The 18,496-nt window shown below is 38.2% G+C and overlaps 2 protein-coding genes across 3 annotated transcripts in view; both read left to right on the top strand.

The window, feature by feature from the left end:
• The first annotated feature begins 415 nt into the window (after window positions 1–415).
• LOC131148280 (17.9 kDa class II heat shock protein-like) lies at window positions 416–1,459 on the top strand. Its single transcript, XM_058098000.1, has 2 exons — window positions 416–508; window positions 1,172–1,459. Exons 1-2 carry the CDS (start codon window positions 416–418, stop codon window positions 1,457–1,459), a joined length of 381 nt encoding a protein of 126 aa, XP_057953983.1.
• A 642-nt stretch (window positions 1,460–2,101) lies between these two features.
• LOC131147828 (DExH-box ATP-dependent RNA helicase DExH6-like) overlaps window positions 2,102–18,496 on the top strand; it is a 40,952-nt gene continuing 24,557 nt past the window's right edge. For both annotated transcript variants that reach the window (XM_058097431.1, XM_058097430.1), the window contains exons 1-5: window positions 2,102–2,697; window positions 13,034–13,124; window positions 13,311–13,620; window positions 17,420–17,494; window positions 17,784–17,828. In XM_058097431.1, the coding sequence (XP_057953414.1) occupies window positions 2,427–2,697; window positions 13,034–13,124; window positions 13,311–13,620; window positions 17,420–17,494; window positions 17,784–17,828 (792 nt within the window). In that variant the 5' untranslated portion in view covers window positions 2,102–2,426. The remainder of the gene's footprint in view (window positions 2,698–13,033; window positions 13,125–13,310; window positions 13,621–17,419; window positions 17,495–17,783; window positions 17,829–18,496) is intronic.

Below are 18,496 nucleotides of genomic sequence, written 5' to 3'. Positions count from 1 at the left end.
AAGGAGGTGCAAGGGTTACAAGCTTGCCAAGGTGGAGAATTGTTGGAGTGTAAAGGCTTGAAGGAAATCCAGGCCGCCCGTTTCATTGGAGAGATCCAATGGCTGCAGTTTTTTTATTATTATTATGAGGGGCAATGATGTGATTTGCTCCTTTTCTTTTCTTTCTTGTAAATAAAAGACAAACAACTGAGGGGTGGGGGATATTATTTTTGCTGGGCAACTTCATAACAGGAGAGGGGCTTCTGGACTTCACATTCTGTTTGCAGCTTTAGAGGGCAGCTGCACCCGAGTGCAGGAGGGGGTCTTCCTTGTTTCCTTCAGCCAAGTGTCTTCTTCCACAGCCAGCCACGAGTCTTCAGCAGAGGGTTTTCAGCGGCCATGAGGGAGAGCACCTGTAGCCGAGGGTTCTTCAGCCATGCGGGAGAGTGAAGCCGCACGAGAGAAGGAGATGACAGCGGAGGTTCGGCCTTGGGGGAATCTCCAACCTCTAGCAGAGGCACGCGCAAGGGTAAGGCAAGGTAAGCTCAGATTTGGTTTCTTGGAAGGATTTCTTGTAGGAAAATCAGGGAGGAACAATAGGAAGAAACCTAGGGTTATTCGCAGGTACGAAGAGGGGGTTTCTTGGGTTGTTCTTGGGTTGATTTCCAGAGAAGATCGATAAGACAAGAAAGGGTAAATCTGTGTATGTATATTTATTTTCGCTGATTTAATATAGTATCTCTGGAGGTGAGTTTTTACCGTGGATGTAGGTCAATTTTTGGGCCGAACCACGTAAATGTGTTCTTGTAGATTGTGACCGTGTGATTGGCAAATTTATGTTTTACTGAATATTATTTAGTGAACGTATATTTTTCTTGATCAGACTTAGTATACATGCGTCAAAATAAATATATTTAAGTTTAGGTGTAATTGTGGTTGATGCTTGAACAAATTTAGATTATTATGACTTGATTGAAATCTGAAAATTGGAATTAGTAATCCCTGGTTATACACACAACACCAGTCTAGGTGCAACCCGAGAAGAATCAATGGACATTAAATCATTCCTAAGATTTCCAACAACCCAATTTCAATTCCCTGCACTATCATTTTCAATTCCAAAGCAAAAGGATTTGAAGAAATAAATATGAGGATCCTGGGCTTCGACTCGCCTCTGTTTTCCACTTTGTAGCACATTCTGGACGCCGCCGACGAGGCCGACAAGTTCTTCAACTCCCCCAGCCGGAAGTACGTCAGGGACGCGAAGGCGATGGTGGCGACGTCGGCGAACGTCAAGGAGTACCCGAACTCGTACGTTGCCGCCGCTCTTCGACGTCGTCTTCCTGAGAACCCCGCTCGTCGACCCCGAAAACGACGTCGGGTTCTGCTGAGGGTAAGAACTCGAAATCAGCCCCACGTTGAAGACCTCCTCACTCAATATCTCTCAGTTGGAGGAGGAGGGGGAGGAGGAGGGGTTTAAATCAAAATCAGATTTTTAAATCGTGGGGTTTAAAACATTAAATCAAAATCTGCCTGAAGAAGAAGGAGAAGAAGAAGAAGAAGAAGAAGAATAAGAAGAAGAAGAAGAACTGCGATCGGCGAGTGGCGATGGCGATGGCAGGCTGCACGACAACGCCGCCTGCGTCGGTATGAACCCAGAAGAGTTCCTGCTGCTCCAGCTTTCATCTCTCATCTTTCATCTTCAGACTTCAGCCAAGGAAAATGCTGCAATAGCAGCCTAATAGGACAACAAAGACTGCAACAACAAACAACATGGTCTGCAGCAAGGACTCCGGCAACAGCGGACTGAGACAAAGATGCAGTAGAACTGGAAATGCATCCCCAGAACACCGACTAGATCACCCTTTGTGGAGTAGGCAGCCACGGTGAGGTGAGGAATTAGGAATAAGACTTAGGATTTTGGGTTTGGATTTTATTGAACAGGAGGCAACCGAACTAAACTCGGGTTGACCCGTTTATAAATGAGCAGGTCACAAATTGACCCGTTTATAAATGGGTTAATTTCAATGGACCCAGATCCGTTTTAACCGAGCGGGTCACGGGTGACCGTTGGGTCTGAACCCGTTTTGCCAGGCCTAATATGTGCGGGGAGAGAGGGTTTAAAGGAGATGGGGATATAGGGGTTGGATTGGGAAAAGGTATCGAGAGAGGGAAGCGTCCCGGACCACGGTGATGAAAACATATTCCCTTGTGGGGGCCTAGCATATTCTCCTTCTTGTTCGCGGCCGTCGCGCTCTTCTCGCTCGCCGGTGGGCTGAAAGGTGAAGTCTCAGAATTGTTGAAGAGGAGAAGTGTTCGAAAGGGATCACACCTCAAACCTTCCCTGGAAAACTGCAATTTTGGCAGCGTGTACCTTCAGAGATCCCACTCAGGTCCCCTACTTTTTGTATCCTTTTAGGTCCGGTAAAACACGCGCAGAGATCGAGATGACGAACTCCTCAGGAAAGAAGAGGCAGAAGAAAGAAGAGCGGAAGCAGAAGCAGAAGCAGAAGCAGAAGCAGCAGCAGCCGCAGCAGCAGCAGCAGCCGCAGCAGCAGCAGCAGCCGCAGCAGCAGCAGCAGCAGCAGCCGCAGCCGAGGTCGAAGCCGAAGCCGAAGCCGAAGCCGAAGCCGCAGCAGGAAAACCCTAACGTAGCGGAAGCCACGCGGGTTCAAATATCGGAACTGCTAGAAAAGTTCCGGGCATCAAAAAATGCAGGTATGCCTGTGCATGTTTATGCGTGACATACGTACTAACTTGAATTGAAATGTTAACTTATTTATTGTTCAAAAAATATTTTTTAAGAAAAAGAAACTTTTTCGGTTTTAGTGGTGTTTGGTTGCTTAAAGAAATAAAAAAAATAAATGAAAGTGCAAATTTTGAATGTTGTGTATTGTGTTGGTTTTCTGTTAGTTTTTTTCCCTCAATGTTTTCTCCGCGACCAACGTAAGCATAGATTTCTTGAGATTATTTTGCAGGCTTGGTGATATCAATTTTTGCAATGTCAGGTGTTCTACTTTAAAATACATGCAATGTGCTGTGGTTGTCATTTAAATTCAAGCGATGCACTCTTGTTGTGATATTTGCTTTGATTTTTAGTCTGATGTTTCATTCAGTTTTTCTTTTTCTGCTTTTGTTGGTTTTGAATTTTTTTTAAGGATTTAGCTGTTGTGGTAAAAAGTGAAAAACAAATTAAATTTGTTTGGTTGTTGTCTCAGCACAGGGTTCTAGAATTTACTTTTGTAGGTTAAATCATTCTGTACACAATTTTCTAATGAGAAAATTAAAATAAAAATGCCATGCGAATTTAAAATTAGATTAAAATAAAAATATCTTTAAAATTTCTCAAAAAAAAAGAAAAAAATAATAAAAATCATCCAAAAAAAAATATTTTGATCTTTTTCAATCTACACAGACAATATCATTGTTCACAGCTGAGTTTAAAAGTGTGATAAATTAAGTAAAATGATTATGATTACTTTGTTTTTTGTTTTTTTATATTTATTATAATAATTTTCTAACTTGTATTCCTTTGCATTTTCATTATTCTAATTATATTTTTAGTTGTTATTTGATGCAAAGAAAAAAATGAACATGTATTTTATTTAGGTTATCATATGTTTTAGTTTAGGGAGTATCAGCCGTTTTCCAGCTTTACTTTTTAGTTTGTGTTTTTGACTTCTTGGTTTTTAAATTTTGCTACTGATTTTTGTTTTTCAAAATTCTAGAGGGTGATACCAAACATTACTTTTTGAGAGTCCTTGAGAAATACAGTGTGCAGTGATGAGTGATGTTTGATTTGTTAGCTAGCTAGGGAGGAGTTGTTTGGCTTGCATTTTCGGGAGCTATTTAGACGAATTTCATTCGTTATAAGCCAATACCCACTACTCATTTTCATTTGTATTTTTTTTGTGTTTTCCTACCATGTTTCTCCGGCATAGTGATGTAGGAAAAGCAACAAAACCTTTGAAATGAGGGAGAATTTAGAAAATTATGGAAGAGACATGAGATAGGAAAGAAGAAGAAGAAAAGAAAGGAGAGTGGAGTAGATGCTGCAGACAGAATGTTGGGACATGACAGAACAGAAGGGAAGGAAGAACAGATAGAGACAGAGAATTATATAGAATAGAGAAATCAGATAGAATAGAGAAAGAGGAGAAAGAAGAAGACGCAAGAAAGAAGAAGAAACCTGCAAAAGGGGGTGATTGCACTTGCAATTCGAATTCAAACAATAACTATCACAAAAATTTACATGTGCAGCAGCTATGCTATTACTCTCCTTTTGCTTCTGCCTTGGCCATACATAACCCAAGGGAGGAGGTAGATGAGCCTCCTTCTTTAATTGCTGCAGAACCCACCCGGCCACCCAGTCTCCTTGACTGAATTAATTAATATGGAGTTGGTCAGTCCTAGTTTCAAATTGAAGGTTTCAGACTGGGTTTTCAGAAAAATGAATTTAGTAAGCAAGATGATTGGTGTTTTTTTTGATGGTTTCGAGGAAAGAGTTTTGTGCCCTTTTGAGGAAATCAAGAAAAAGAGGGGAGAGGAAGGATCGGTTTGTGAGAAAAAAAACAGCATGGAAGCAGCTGCAGGAAAGGTATGAATAGGGAGTTGAAAAGATTGAAATTTTCTGTTAACTATGGCAAATCTGAAAAACTTTCAGACATGGGAGCTGCTAGCAGCAGTGGGATTTTTCAGAACTAATGTTGAGAAAAATAATCTGTTGGAATGTGAGGGGGTTAAATGATAAGACCAAAAGAGCAGTCATCAGATCCTTTCTCAAAAAATTGGCGAGGGGATGTTGTTTGCTTTCAAGAAACAAAGGTTGAATCTTTAAACCCCTGGCTGGTTGAAACCTTGTGGGACTCAAAAAGTTGTAGATGGATTGTGCTAAATGCTGCAGGTACAGCAGGAGGAAACCATGTGGAATGATCTGGGTGTGGAACTCTTAGATCATTCTATTTATTATTTTTTGGGGTCTTGCCTCCTCAAGACCTTAAATGACAACTTCCTGTGGATCTTCACTAGGGTCTAATGGTCTTGGCGAAGGTCCTTCTAGGCATCCCTTTTTGAACGAGCTCGTGGAAGTTAGAAATAAATGAGTGCCCCCTTGGGTTATTGGGGGGGATTTCAATATGGTTTCGTGTCCTCACGAAAGGAGTGGGAATTCCTCGGACTCATCTAGCATGCAGGAGTTTTCATGACTTTGTTGATGATTTTCGCCTCATAGACCTCCCCCTAATTGGAGGCTCTTTCACACATAGTCCAACATAAGAGGGAGATCACCTCTAACTCAAGAATGGACAAATTCCTTTTCTCATCTGATTGGGATGAACACTTATTGAAAGTGACATAATCTTTATTCCCTTGGCCTGTCTCGGATCACTTCCTCATCTTACATGACATGAGAGGAATTATATGGGGGCCAACCCCTTCCGTTTTGAGAACATGTGGTTTGACCACAAAGGTTTTGGTGATCTAATCAAGAATTGGTTGCTTAGCATGTGGATTGAAGGGCCTTTTGCTTGAAGGGAGGAGATAGGAACACTAGTTTCTTCCACTGAAAGGCTAATGCATATTGTAGATAGAATTTGTTGACAAAAGTCAAAGTGGGTGGTGCACTCTAGGTTTGTACAAATAATTACCATAAAATCGAAAACCGAAAACCGCACCAAAACCGAACCATTTAACATTTCATTTCAGTTTCTCGGTTTTGATTTTTGGTTTTGGTTTTAGTTTTATAAAAAACCGACTTTCGGTTTTAGTTTCGTTTTGACAATAAAATTGAATCGAAAAGACTGAAAATTGATAAGTTGTATATATATATAGATATATATATATTTAATTTTCTACATTTTTAGTGTATTGTAATTAATATTTAAATATTATTTTATAAAATTATCATTATAAATATTTGTCAAAGAGAATTGATTGTTGAGACGGATGGAAAATAAAGAGGAAGAGAAAGGGAGGGAAGTGTTTTATATAGAAGAGGAGGGTTCTCGAGTTTGCTCCTTTCTGATGTGGGACAAACAAAAAGTGAAAAGGAAGGCTTGTTTTGAAATGTGAGTGTTGGCTTATGGGAAGTGAGAACAATTTGTCCCATATTGGCTGAGGGAAGAAGGGACAACCCTTCCACCCCTTAAATATATATCCAACCTACCAATCCTTGCTGTGTGAACATAGCCTTTAGTGGCTGGGCCGAGGCTGCATTTTTTGTGGTTGGCCCTTATTAAAGTCTTGAATTAGGCTTGGATTGAAGGGCTTTTGTATAGTGTGCCATGCTCTCCATTTGGGTCTTGCTTAGTAAAAATTTTGAATTACCTCCTACTTGGGCTTTTCTTAAATTAAAATTTTTATAGTACTAAAAACCGATATATAACCATCAGTTTCCATTTTTTTTAAATCGTCGGTTTTCAGTGCGGTTTTGGTTTGTAAAATAAAAAATCGATAATTTCGGTTCGGTTTTCTGTTTTGGGCAAAACTGAACCAAATAAAACTGATTACACCCCTAGTACACTTGGATACCAATTGTTAAAAGGGGCATATGCAATATCTACAGAAATCTGTATATTGAGAAGGAATCTTGGAGACCAATTGTTAACGGTATCTCTTTCAACAATCTTAATCTCTCCACAACTCGATGGCTGGAAAGTGAAGACCCTTCGAGGAAGTGGAAATTGTTTTATCTCTCAAGAGCTGCAATGGGAAAGCTTCAAGACCTGATGGTTTTAATATGGCTTTCTTTCATAGGCCCTGGGACCTTCTTAAGCAAGACATCATTGAAGTCTTTAGAGACTTCCATGGTTCAGGTAGATTTGTAACTAGCATCAATTCATCCTTTGTCCCTATGATCCCTAACAGAGTGGGGGCTCTAAGTATTAAAGACTTTCGTCTCATTAGCCTAGAAAGTAGCTCACATAAATTCCTCTCCAAAGTTCTGGTAGCCAAGTGCAAATTGTTGCAGAAGTGATTTGGAAGTACCAGCATGCCTTTGTGGCAGCTGAACATATCATAGATGCTGCCCTTCTTGCGAATGAGGCTGTTGATACCTATTTAAAGGGATGAAAAAGAGGATTAGTTTGTAAACTGTGTGTGGAAAAGGCCTTTGACCATGTGAATTGGAATTGTCTGCTTTTAAATCCTCATAAGGATGGGTTTTGGGAAAATTTGTTGCAATTGGATCAGTTATTGTGAACCAGAGGTACATTTAGGAAAATGGCTCTGGAGGTTTGTGTCCGAGAAGAATGATTTTTGGGCCTTTGACGGGAATCTATTGCTTCTAAATATGACCTTCATCATAATGGTTGGGTCTCTAGAGAGGTGATCGATGGCTATGGTACAAGTGTCTGGAAATTCATCAAAAAACGGTGGAAGAACTTCTTTTCTCACATTCATTTCAATGTGGGAAATAGGGAGGATGTGTTTTTTGGCATGATGTTTGGCGTGGCGGCTCCCAACTTTGCACTTCATTCTCGTCTATTTACAGATTTGCTTGCAACAAAAATGCCCTCATTTGCCATCAAATTCCCTTCAAAACTCTCTATTTTTGGCCCCTAGGCTACTTTGAGATGCCCCCGCTCCTCTACTAGTGTTGGAGCTGCTACATTTAGGTCTTTGATTGGCAGGGAACTGCCGAAACTTCCATACCAAGCAACATGAGAAGGAGCTTTTTTTGTTATGCTTCCATAGAATGTCAAAGAATGTTGTTCCAAGACACACAACCCCCCTTCTAGCTTGAGGTTGGTCACAACCCCGCGTCATAAATTACCATCCTGGATTGCTTGCAAAACCCGTCAAAAAGGGGATCTTCTGTGACTTGAGCTATGAGTTTTTGTAAGGCCAGAACCATGAAGGGCTGCTGTCCAATGGGTACACAAAAGTGACAAAACCACGATGAGTGGATGAAGAAAGTAAAGGGGATTGGGGGTGGGGGGGGGGGGTGGTTAAGGGAAGGCATAGGGCTCACACAAGCAAGTGTTCCCAACCCATAACTCCTCCTTTACAATGTTCATTCTATCTCTCTGATTCTGATTGCTGGTTTTCTATTTTGAAATTTTGGTCTAAAATGAAATTCGAAGAGTAGTTATGAACTTTTCCAAAAATTTCACTCGCAGCCCATTTTTGGATCAAGCTTTCCCATGAAGATTTTCACGAAACCTCCCACACCATTAGAAACAGATGCAACAAAAAGGTTTTACGTGCAAAATTTCCTTGCTGTCCAACCACGCATGTGGTCCCATGCAGTGGCAAAAGTTTTCCCTGCTGTTGGCCCTTCGAAATCCCTAACTTGCTCTTTTCTCATCACACCACCACCACAAGTGTGATCCCCATCCCTTTATCTCCCTTCGCCCAAAATTTCATTGCCAAAAATTCGCCGCTAGCTACTCATGCTTCTCACATGCCAACAATGTGTGTGAGAAGGAAACAAATTCTATACTAACTTGCAACTTCTAGACTCACAAGAAATTGATCCACCCATGATATTTTGATCTACAGTGTGATATTTTGCGTGTGGACTTGATACTGTGCAAACAAATGTGATAATTTGATATGGAATGTGAGAAATTGTCACAGCCAACATAAAAAATCAGGTTTATTTGTTGTATTTTCTGAATTTTCAAAGTGAATTTGTTTCATTTCTCACTCAAGATCAAAGGTTAATTGAAGATGGCTCTTAAAAATTGGGAATCAGATTTGTTGTTTGGAAGAATATATTGAGGATTGTTAGCAACTTGTTTAGAGGTCTTTGGTGATACATAACTGCAACATGGTGACTAATGTAGAGTTATTTGCGAAGGTGGAATTATAGTCTGGTAGGGTACAAAACATGGAAAATGCATTGCAGAATATTACCAATGCTTTGGATGGGTTAACAACTAAGTTGCTGTCTTAGGTAAAAATTAAAAAGGCCTATGGATGTTCTTACCAAACAAGAAGGTGGAATAGCTTCTGTCCGTCAATACTTCTTAGTTGTGTGGATTCTGAAATGATCATTTAAGTGAAGGACTTAAACTAGAAGGCTCATAGTTTAATGGTGATGGTTCTCCTGATGAATTTGATGATTGGATGTGTGACTCGAGGATATGAAAACACCTCTTCGACTATAGTGGTAAGATCATTTTGATGCCCGCTCTACCAACCATCCAAGGCAAAGAATCTGCAAGAGTTGCTCAACTTGAAGACACTACAAGCATGGAAATTCATGTGTTTGAAGACATCCAAAGTCTTTCAAATATTCGTATTGTTGTGTTTGTCATTTCTAATATGTTCATTGATGCTAATTCTCAACTCAAGTCACGGTGTTGCCAATGGAATGTGGTTTTTTGCATCACTCAAGCATCTACTTTCAAAGAGTCCAAGTTTGCTTCTTATGATCCTCAAACATTTCAAAATTAAGGCCAGATTTTTTTTTAACCAGGGGATATTTGATGTAGGACATGAAGCAGGACCTTGGTTTTTTAAACTTGGATTGGTAACTAACTCGGTGAAGTCTCTAGGACAGTTGGAGCGGTAGAATTGGTGGGTCATTCCAGTTGTATGGATATGTATACTTGTGTGTGAATCCAAGTTTGTCCTCTTCATTATTCTTGAAGTTTCCTTAATATTATAAGTTATCATATATTTTCAAAATTCGCAAAACGTGGATATATAAGTATTTTAATAGATAATTTTAATTTAAAAATAATTTTTAACTTTCTTATTATCTCCATTAGTATTTTTATTATCTACATCATTTCAACTCTTCCTGAGAAGAGAGAGTTGTTGAGCGTGTACTTGTTGTGCATATATATATTTGTATACTTTTTATAAATTATACTAGTCAATTAAAAAAAAAAGAAGATCAAAATAAATTTTTACTATTTTTTTTATTATTAAAATATTTTTAATAATTCATTATGAGTGAGAAGATATTTTATTCAATTAACAATTATATTTGGGGCAAAAGATACTTACCTCTCCTGAGGTTTGGCAACAAAGAAAGGGAATCCTTGAGGTTTCAAAAATCCCATGGACCTCTCTTGAGATTTCGAAAATGTCATAGACCTCCCTTGACATTTGATTTTTGTGGCACTTGCACATCTCAACAGACTTGTCTTTTTGTAAAATACAAGGGGAGTGTCTTTTTGGCAAACCTCAAGGGAGGTTTGTGGAATTCTTGAAACCTCAAGGAAGGTCCTTGGAATTTTTGAAACCTTAGGGAGGGTCAGTTTCTTTTGCCTTTATATAACATGTATAATTATATATACATAGAAATGGCTATATGCACATGGCAATAGAGTTATATATATTCATTCCAAAAGTTGTAGCATAAAACAGAGTGTAGAGTAGTGGTAATTTGCAGTATTGCGTTCTAGTGGGTCGCAGGTTCAAGGCACTCTCACAGCCTTGAGTTGAATTTCCCAGGTGTTTTCCCTTTGTGTAAGGCTTGGGGTCAACCCAATGTGTTCATCTGGTCCGCTTGAGTTAGGCCGAGTTGCCCGGTTTTAGGTCTGATTCTGGTCCAACCTGGTCAGACTGGCTGGTCTAGTCCTGTTTTAAAACCTTGAACAAGACCATGGGAAGATCCTTGTCGGAGAATAATTCAAAATTATTGGGACAAAATAATTCAAAATAATTGGGACAAGGATTCTGGGATTTAGTTAATAGTTTATTATGTGTTTAGTTTAATTAATTTAGGATTATGTGTATTTGGGGACTTGTTTGTAATGTTTATGAATTTTCGGGGTATGCTTGTAATTTCATTAAATTTTAGGGTGTTCATGTGTAATTTCATGTGTTAGCTTTCTTATAATTAGTTTGAAAGCATGTAGAAGGTTCTTTGGATGAATTTGAATTTGAAAGTGAAAGTGCCCCTTGTATCTCCTTAAAGCTCGCCTTCTCTTCCTTCTTCCTTCCTTGTTCTTCCCTTTCCCCTCCCTTAATTTCTCCTAAGTTTGTAAATCATTGATTCAGCCCTACATCAATAGGTTTAGAGATCACATACATGCTACTTCCCCAACAATAACTAGCTTGCATGTCCTATCTTCACATTGAGTGAAAAATGTAAAAAGTAGCGAAGCCTTTCCACTTCTCACTATCCATAGTAGTGGATATGACATACGTAACCACACTAATGTGACGGTCATCTCAAAAATCACCAACAAGATCACCCTCATCTTCCAAGTACTCAATGACATCTACAACTTGATCCTCACCACCAGGCTTGTTATCAGGCTCACGCTCTAAAGCTAAGGCTTGTTGGGGACAACTGTAGCAATGTGACCTCTTGCATGGCAATGATGACACTGCATAGATGAGCTACTAGCCTGAGGAAAATTAGACCCACTGGAGCGAATGACTTGATGGGACTATTTGCTTCATAGAACTTTCTCTAGGGATAGGCAAAGGGATGATAGACCTAAATTGAGGAGATGGTCAGGATTGATGAGACTCACTCACCTAGGATGAAGGCCAATGAGGGATCTTGAGGTACTTCTCGATGGCAAGGCTTTCTGAGAAGTTGCCTCTAGAGACTTATGTTAAAACAAATCAACCTCTCCCCTAACATCCTCTTCAAGACCATTCATGAACCTGGTCATAGTGTGATGTAATGACCTCAACAATACCACTCCTAAGCATTAGCTCCTTGAGTTGCTCAATATAGTTTATTACAATGGTAGTTTGTCGATAATTCAAAAGGTCATTGAACAATTGGTTCTAATAGGAACGAGGGAGGTACTTCTTTTTCAGTTGTTGTCATGAATTCTTATCTTTTGTTCTCACTTATTTGGCAATATCACATCCTCACGGATCAGGGTTTGCATAATTTATTTTCCTATCTTCCTCTTCTAGTTCTCATAAATCTTAGTCCTTATTTTTTCTTGCCCATTTTCGTACATTTTTAATCTTGCTTAATTTTCTAGTTAATTTTAAATTTTATTTCTTAACTCGATTAGTGTATTAGACATTATAAAGGCAACTATGTCATTTTTGATATAAAATGGGCTTGATAGCTACAATAATAACAAAAAATCCTGAAATTAATCCCACTCAGATCAATCCTTTTTTTTTTTTCCCATTTAATATGATTGTTTATAAATAAAAAACATAATCATGCAATTAAATAATATCATAAAGAGTAATTTTATTTTCCCTACTTTTTTGGCCTAAAATCTGTAATTGATGGATTGATGCTTAAGTCTCTAGATGTACTAGTTCGTAGAATCTTACCATCCTACGCCTCGATCCCATAAATCTCTCAACAATTCAAGGTCGGATTCTGACTCTTAACATATCCCAACTAATCTTAGAACGATACCACCTTCAATGCAGGCTTGCATGCTGAATTCCAAATGACCTGTTTCCAGCTTGCTTGCAGTTTGGATTTTTATTTTTAGGACATATATTCTATTCAGTTTTGATTCATGATTTTTAGAAAGTTGTATTTGATATGTTAGTTCATTCTTTTAGCGTAGATGTGCGTGCTGCTAGACTTTATTTTCCTTAGGATAAAGGAGTTGCCCAGTTGTAAATTCGGCGGCTCTACTTCTCGCTCACGTAGCAACCTTGCCACTGGTGTTCACTTGAACATAGGTTTGATCTCATGAAGGATTGAGCCCAGGATGTCTGAGTTGACAGCTTAGCCATAGCTCGACCTTATTGGTGCCTGTTGCTAGACATTTGAATAAGATAATCTTCTAGACAGTACATCGGGTCATTCATGAATATATATATATATATATATATATATATTCTGGATAAGAAATCGTTCATGAAGATTGGGAATGGTGCATTCTTCTTAAAGCATGCTTACTAGTCATTTGGAAACATGTTTACAGAGTGAACCATTTCTAACGGCTTACCAAATGATGGCTTTGTTTTGTAAGTTATTTTGTTATCATAATGAATGGGGCTTGTTTTCTGCATCTGATGCATATGGGGACTTGGATTTGTAAATTGTTACTAGTTTTGTATTTTACAGGCTTGTTTATTTATTTAAAACTACCTATACATATAGACTTCCTTTAGACATTATTTTCCCTAATTTCTAAATATTTAAAATTTTCTGCAGTATACGTATTTGAGACCAACCTGACAAATCGTGAACGTGCGGTGGTGCATGAAGCATGCAGGAAAATGGGTATGAGGTCAAAAAGTTCTGGGTGAGTTGTGATAGCCTTGTGCTTGGTCACTTGAGTAGGATATGTAGAGCATTTAAATAATCTGCTATTACCTTATAAAATATTATGTACGGCAAATTCCTGCAGCCTCATTTTTTTTTTTTTCAAAGAAAGAAATCTTCCTGGCTTCCTTATGATTATTTATTTATGGACATGAACTTTATGTAGGCGTGGGAATCAGCGGCGTGTTTCAGTTTATAAAACTAAGAAGAAGGTGGACACCATGAAGGGGAAGGAAAGTCTTACTCGTGTAACATTTTCAGAAGAGTCGAAAGAGGTTTTACGTAACTTATTTACATGTTATCCACCTGATGCTGGTGGAGTTGAACTTGAAATTGGTAAACCTAAAGGTGAGGCTGATAGAGTTCCAAGAAAGAGAGATGATATTTTCAGCAAGCCTTTAATGAGCAAGGTGGAAATTAAAAAGAAGGTGCAAGCACTTGCTTCTAGGATGGAGAAGACTTCAAATTTGAGACAGGTTCATCCAACTTTTTGAACTTCCGCAAGAAAATAGCTAGTTTCTGTTTGGTGGATGCTTTACTTGTTTTTGATTGAAAAAGAAGAGATTTTGTTAAAGAGAGCAAGAAGTACAAAAAGAAGCTTAGAAATCCTCTTTAGAATATAAACAGGAAAAAAAAAAAAAAAAACCATTGTGGCACTGCCTGCCAATCACACTGTAGAGAAAAGAGACTTAGGAAACGGCCTGCTGCAAAAGCCCACAATGAGGCCAAATACTGAATCCTTTCCCAAAACATAGACAGAAACACCTTCTTTCCCATGAAAATGCAAGCATTCCTGTCTAACCATAACACCCACAGAACATCAAAAAAATCTTACACCTCCAAAATGCTAATCTGTCTTTACCCTTCCAAAACCTGAAATGGAATCAGAGAAACATCCCTCACCAACTCAGGACACGCACATCTCTCTCCAAATAAGCAAAAGATTATTCCACACCCTCCGTGAAAAAGAGCAATGGAGGAACAGGTGAAAGACATATTCTGAACTATCGAAGCATAGAAAACATACATCCAGAGAGGCCTTAAGAGTCCTCCTTCTCTGCGACAGATTGTTAGTGTTAACTCTATTAAGAACAACTAATCAAATAAAAACCTTTATCTTTGAGGGAACTTTGGCCTTCCAAATAGAACCATGAATCCATGAACAATAGGCTCTACCAATGGAAGGAAGAATACCCTAACAATGTAAGGAGGTGAGCTCCAACACCTCCCTGTTATTAAGAGCTCGACAAAATGGATATCCTATGTGGATTCCTTCCCATTTGGAATAAAAATATGAAGAATTAGATTCATTGTGCAAAATGAATAGTCTATACTGACAAGGGAAAGAAGTGCAAAATGATGAACCCCCACTCAAAGTCCTCTCAAAACTGAATGCAATACCAATTACCTACAATAAATCTATAAGGAATAAAAACAGGAAATGATTGTAAAATGTTCTTCTAAGGACTCACAAGAACATCTCAATCCCCTATTAGCATCTTATCCTTTACCCTGCAAGCTAAATTTACTATTATTTAGGAAAACACCACAACCATTACCCATTAAAGCAATTTTCTTAGACACCAACTTTCCAAGACCCAACTAACCTTATGATCCTCATTCTCCCTCACCCCTGGCCATAAGAAATCTCTCATGACTTTCTCAATATATCTAGCCATCCCCACCACAGGAATTTCAAAAGTAGAAGAAATAGAGAGGGATGCTAGCAAGACAAGCCTGAATAAGTGTAATACAAGAGAAATAAAGCACTCTTCCACCAAGTCAACCTTTTGGACATCTTCTCCACTGTAGGATCTGTAACCCCACCGTCCTAGGATTACCGCCCAGAGGCACTCCTAAATAAATCAAAGGGCATTCAAGAATACTGTGAATACCACACCCAGTTAAAGAGGACATCCCCAGAGATCTAGAAACACTCAAATTAAGACAAGCAATCCTACTCTTCCCCAAATTTATTTTTAAACTAGATACGCTCTTGAACAATTTCAAGATAGTAAGCACATAAAATGACTTTTTCTAAGAAGTAAATAGTATCTTCTGCAAACTGCAGATGAGATACGACAATCCCTTACTCCCCACCCCTACCGCCCTAACAAACCTTCTATCTACTGCCCTAGAACCAATCTACTGCAAGAATGAACCAAAGAGGAGAAACTGGATCCTTTGCTTAATCACCCTCGTAGCAACCATGGTTTAGGCTCTCCATTAATAATGACTGAGAAAGAAGCAGCCTCCCGGCCTCCCCCCACCCAAACCCCACCCAAGAGTCATCCAAGTCTGCCATCTATCACCAAACCCTTTCCTGACAAAGATTTTATCAACAAAGTTCCAACTAACTTGGTCATAAGCCTTTCTAAGGTCCTACTTTAAAAACAACTCAGTGTTCTCCCCTTCTATGAACATCCTCAACAATCTCATTTGCTGCTATAATAGCATCCACAGATCCACTATATGCCTAGTCCCCTCAAAAGCATTTTGAGCTTCCAAAGTAGTTTCTTCTATCATTAAACAACATCGATCAGCTAGAACCTTTGCAATTATCTTATACACACCCCTCACTAGACTAAGTAGGCTGAAAATCTGTGACTTACTGACATATTCTTCTTAGGCGCCAAAGTGATGAAAGTTGAGTTAATGATTTTCCCCAGAATCATTAAAATAGAAATCATAAAATCTTCATTAAATTTTCTTTACCACATCTTAACAATCCTTTATTTTTATTTTTATTTTTAATTTATGATAGTAAAAAAAGATGTATTAAGAAAGAATGTACAATCAGACTGAGGATACTAAATCCTCTAAAAGAAAAAGAAAAAGAGAGAAGCAAAGAACAAATAAAAATAGTTAAAAATAAAAATAAAAATCTGAACTTATCCAAGAAATGCGCTAATTCCTTCTGTCCCTTCTTCACCTTAGATTTAACACCATCAAGCCTGACTAAATTTCCTCCATGATCAAACAACGTGAGGCCCAAGCTATCGAACAAGTTCTGAGTTTGAATTTCTCAGCACACTCTTGAACCTAGGCAGAATTCCATCTTTTATCTTCACCTTCTCTTTGGAAGCATCATCCTCAAAAATATTAATTCCATCTAAACCTTATAGAGGAGGAGGCGGCAGTCGGTTCATAAGATAAATCCCTGAGACAATAATTATAGTAGTCTGAAAAAAAAATCCTTGCTGCTCCTGCGTTTGATCTAAAAGTAAAGCCTTGTCACATTCCAATAATCTTGAAAGAAAGCATACTAAACCCATCCGGATCTGGGGCCTTATCCTTCTCCATCCTGAATACAAATGCCTTAACCTCACTTTCCCCAGATGGCCTTTTTTTCGACTGCATCTGTTACTAGAAGCAAGACTCTACTCCCACCCTTCACGCATTGGCCTACAGACATCCTCCTCAACAAACTAATTAGCAACAAAATCTGTAATCTCTTACAGATATCAAACAAGAATTAGTAGTAACCTCTCCTCCCCTCAGTTCCATCCCTAATCATGTTCCTTCTTCTCCACTAGCCAACCTATGGAAAAATTTGAAGCACAATCACTTTCCTAGCCCATTTAAATTTCGCCCTATGCCTCCACTCCCATTTCCCTAAAAATCACGTCCTTTAACTTATTAATCAACAATACCCTCTTAGTCTTATCACACTCCAAAATACCCATTTTTTTTTCTTTCTTATCCAACAAATCAAGCTCACCGAAGACACCATTTTTCCTAGCCCTAATATCCCCACAGACTTTGGAATTCCACCTTTTGAACGCCTCTTTAAGATGCTTTAGTTTTTTCATAAGCCTTTCCCTTTCATCCCTTCTCAACATTCTCATTCCAAACATTCAAAATCAAATACTGAAAAGACCTATGACCGAGCCATATATTTTCAAATCTAAATGGATTGGAACCCACTTGATCTTGCTAGACTCATAAAATAGGGAAATGATTTGACAACGCCCCCCCGCCCCACCTCTTTTTCTAGGAAACCTTACCACATTAGTCTCCCCATAGAACCCTCATAGGATGGCAAAAACCATATGTAGCAAATAGTTCATCCTAAATGAACTTTGTTTTTCAGCTGTCAGAATGTGTGTGTTCGTAATTTATCTTTTTTTTAGTGGTAGTATCTTTATATATATGTATGTATGTATGTATGTATGTATATGTATATGTATATGTATATATTTGTGTGTATATATATTGTTTGGATGAGTCAGTGTAGTCTCATAATGAAAGTTTCCTGTGCTTTTATGCTTGCAGATTACTGAAGAGAGATCTAGGCTTCCAATTTCTTCCTTCAAGGATGTCATCACATCAGCAATTGAATCTAATCAGGTTCATTTAGAGTTTGAACATTCTTCATTGTGAAGTTTGAATCTGTCTTGTGTGCATATTGAAGATTATTTGTTTCAGGACATTACTGTTGATATTGCCATGGATATTGCAGTATGTAAAAAAAGTTAGTGTAGCCGACCACATGCAGTTGTGATAAGGCTTGTTATGTGTGTGTGTTAATGTGTCCGTGTATCTGGATACTGGATGCTGCTTGTTTTGCCTTATTGATGCTTTTTGCTTCCTGTTTCTATTTCTGAAAATTTTTTATTTGTTCCATGTGTCAAAGCAGGTTGTGCTTATATCTGGTGAGACTGGCTGTGGGAAAACTACGCAGGTTACCAATCTCTTTTCTTTTTTCTTTTGTTTTTTTCATTCAGATGTTTCTTCCTTGGATTTAGCATGTTGACAATTTTTGTTAAAAGTGCATTTCATTATGTTGTTTCTTGTATTTTTCTGCACTACTTCATGGTGATGTATTTCTATGTCCATGCTTGAATTGAAGTGTTTTATTCTTGTTCAACTAGTTTGATCATTTGTTTTCAATTAGTTTGTCACCTAAAAAATGACTCAGCAATCTGTAAGATTAATATCTTGTTTTCAATGGTACTGCTTGTCCAAACACTTTCTTGCTGAAAGAAGCTGCAATCCTAATGTATTCTTGTTAACCTGTGTAGAGCTTGATTGGATTTAAATGTCTTATAATTTTTTAGGCTGTGTATAGAATTTATTCTTGTTTTGAATAATTAAAATACTGGAACTGGGGAAGTCCTAAAATTCTGTTAACCTGTGCAGAGCTTAGTTGGATTTAAATGTCTTATAGTTTTTTAAGCTGGGTATAGAATGTATTATTGTTTTTAATAACTAAAACATGGGAACTGGGAAAATTCTCTTGTATATTCTTTATTCTTGATGTAACTATAATTGTGATAATGCATTAGAATATGGATTGTTTAAGGGGCAAGGCATCTCTTCGTGGCATATGCATTTTAAAGAGCGAAGACT

The sequence above is a fragment of the Malania oleifera genome, chromosome 2 (genome assembly GCF_029873635.1).
Source record: "Malania oleifera isolate guangnan ecotype guangnan chromosome 2, ASM2987363v1, whole genome shotgun sequence".
Lineage (NCBI taxonomy): Eukaryota > Viridiplantae > Streptophyta > Magnoliopsida > Santalales > Ximeniaceae > Malania > Malania oleifera.
Note: the sequence above shows the minus strand (reverse complement) of the source record. Positions and strands in the feature narration are given on the sequence as shown.

Bases quoted from the DNA above. Each gene is read 5' to 3' on its own strand.
- LOC131148280 (XM_058098000.1), top strand. From the start codon at position 416: ATGCGGGAGAGTGAAGCCGCACGAGAGAAGGAGATGACAGCGGAGGTT. The intron at 509-1,171 runs GTAAGGCAAGGT...TCCACTTTGTAG, and splicing joins TAGCAGAGGCACGCGCAAGG to CACATTCTGGACGCCGCCGA.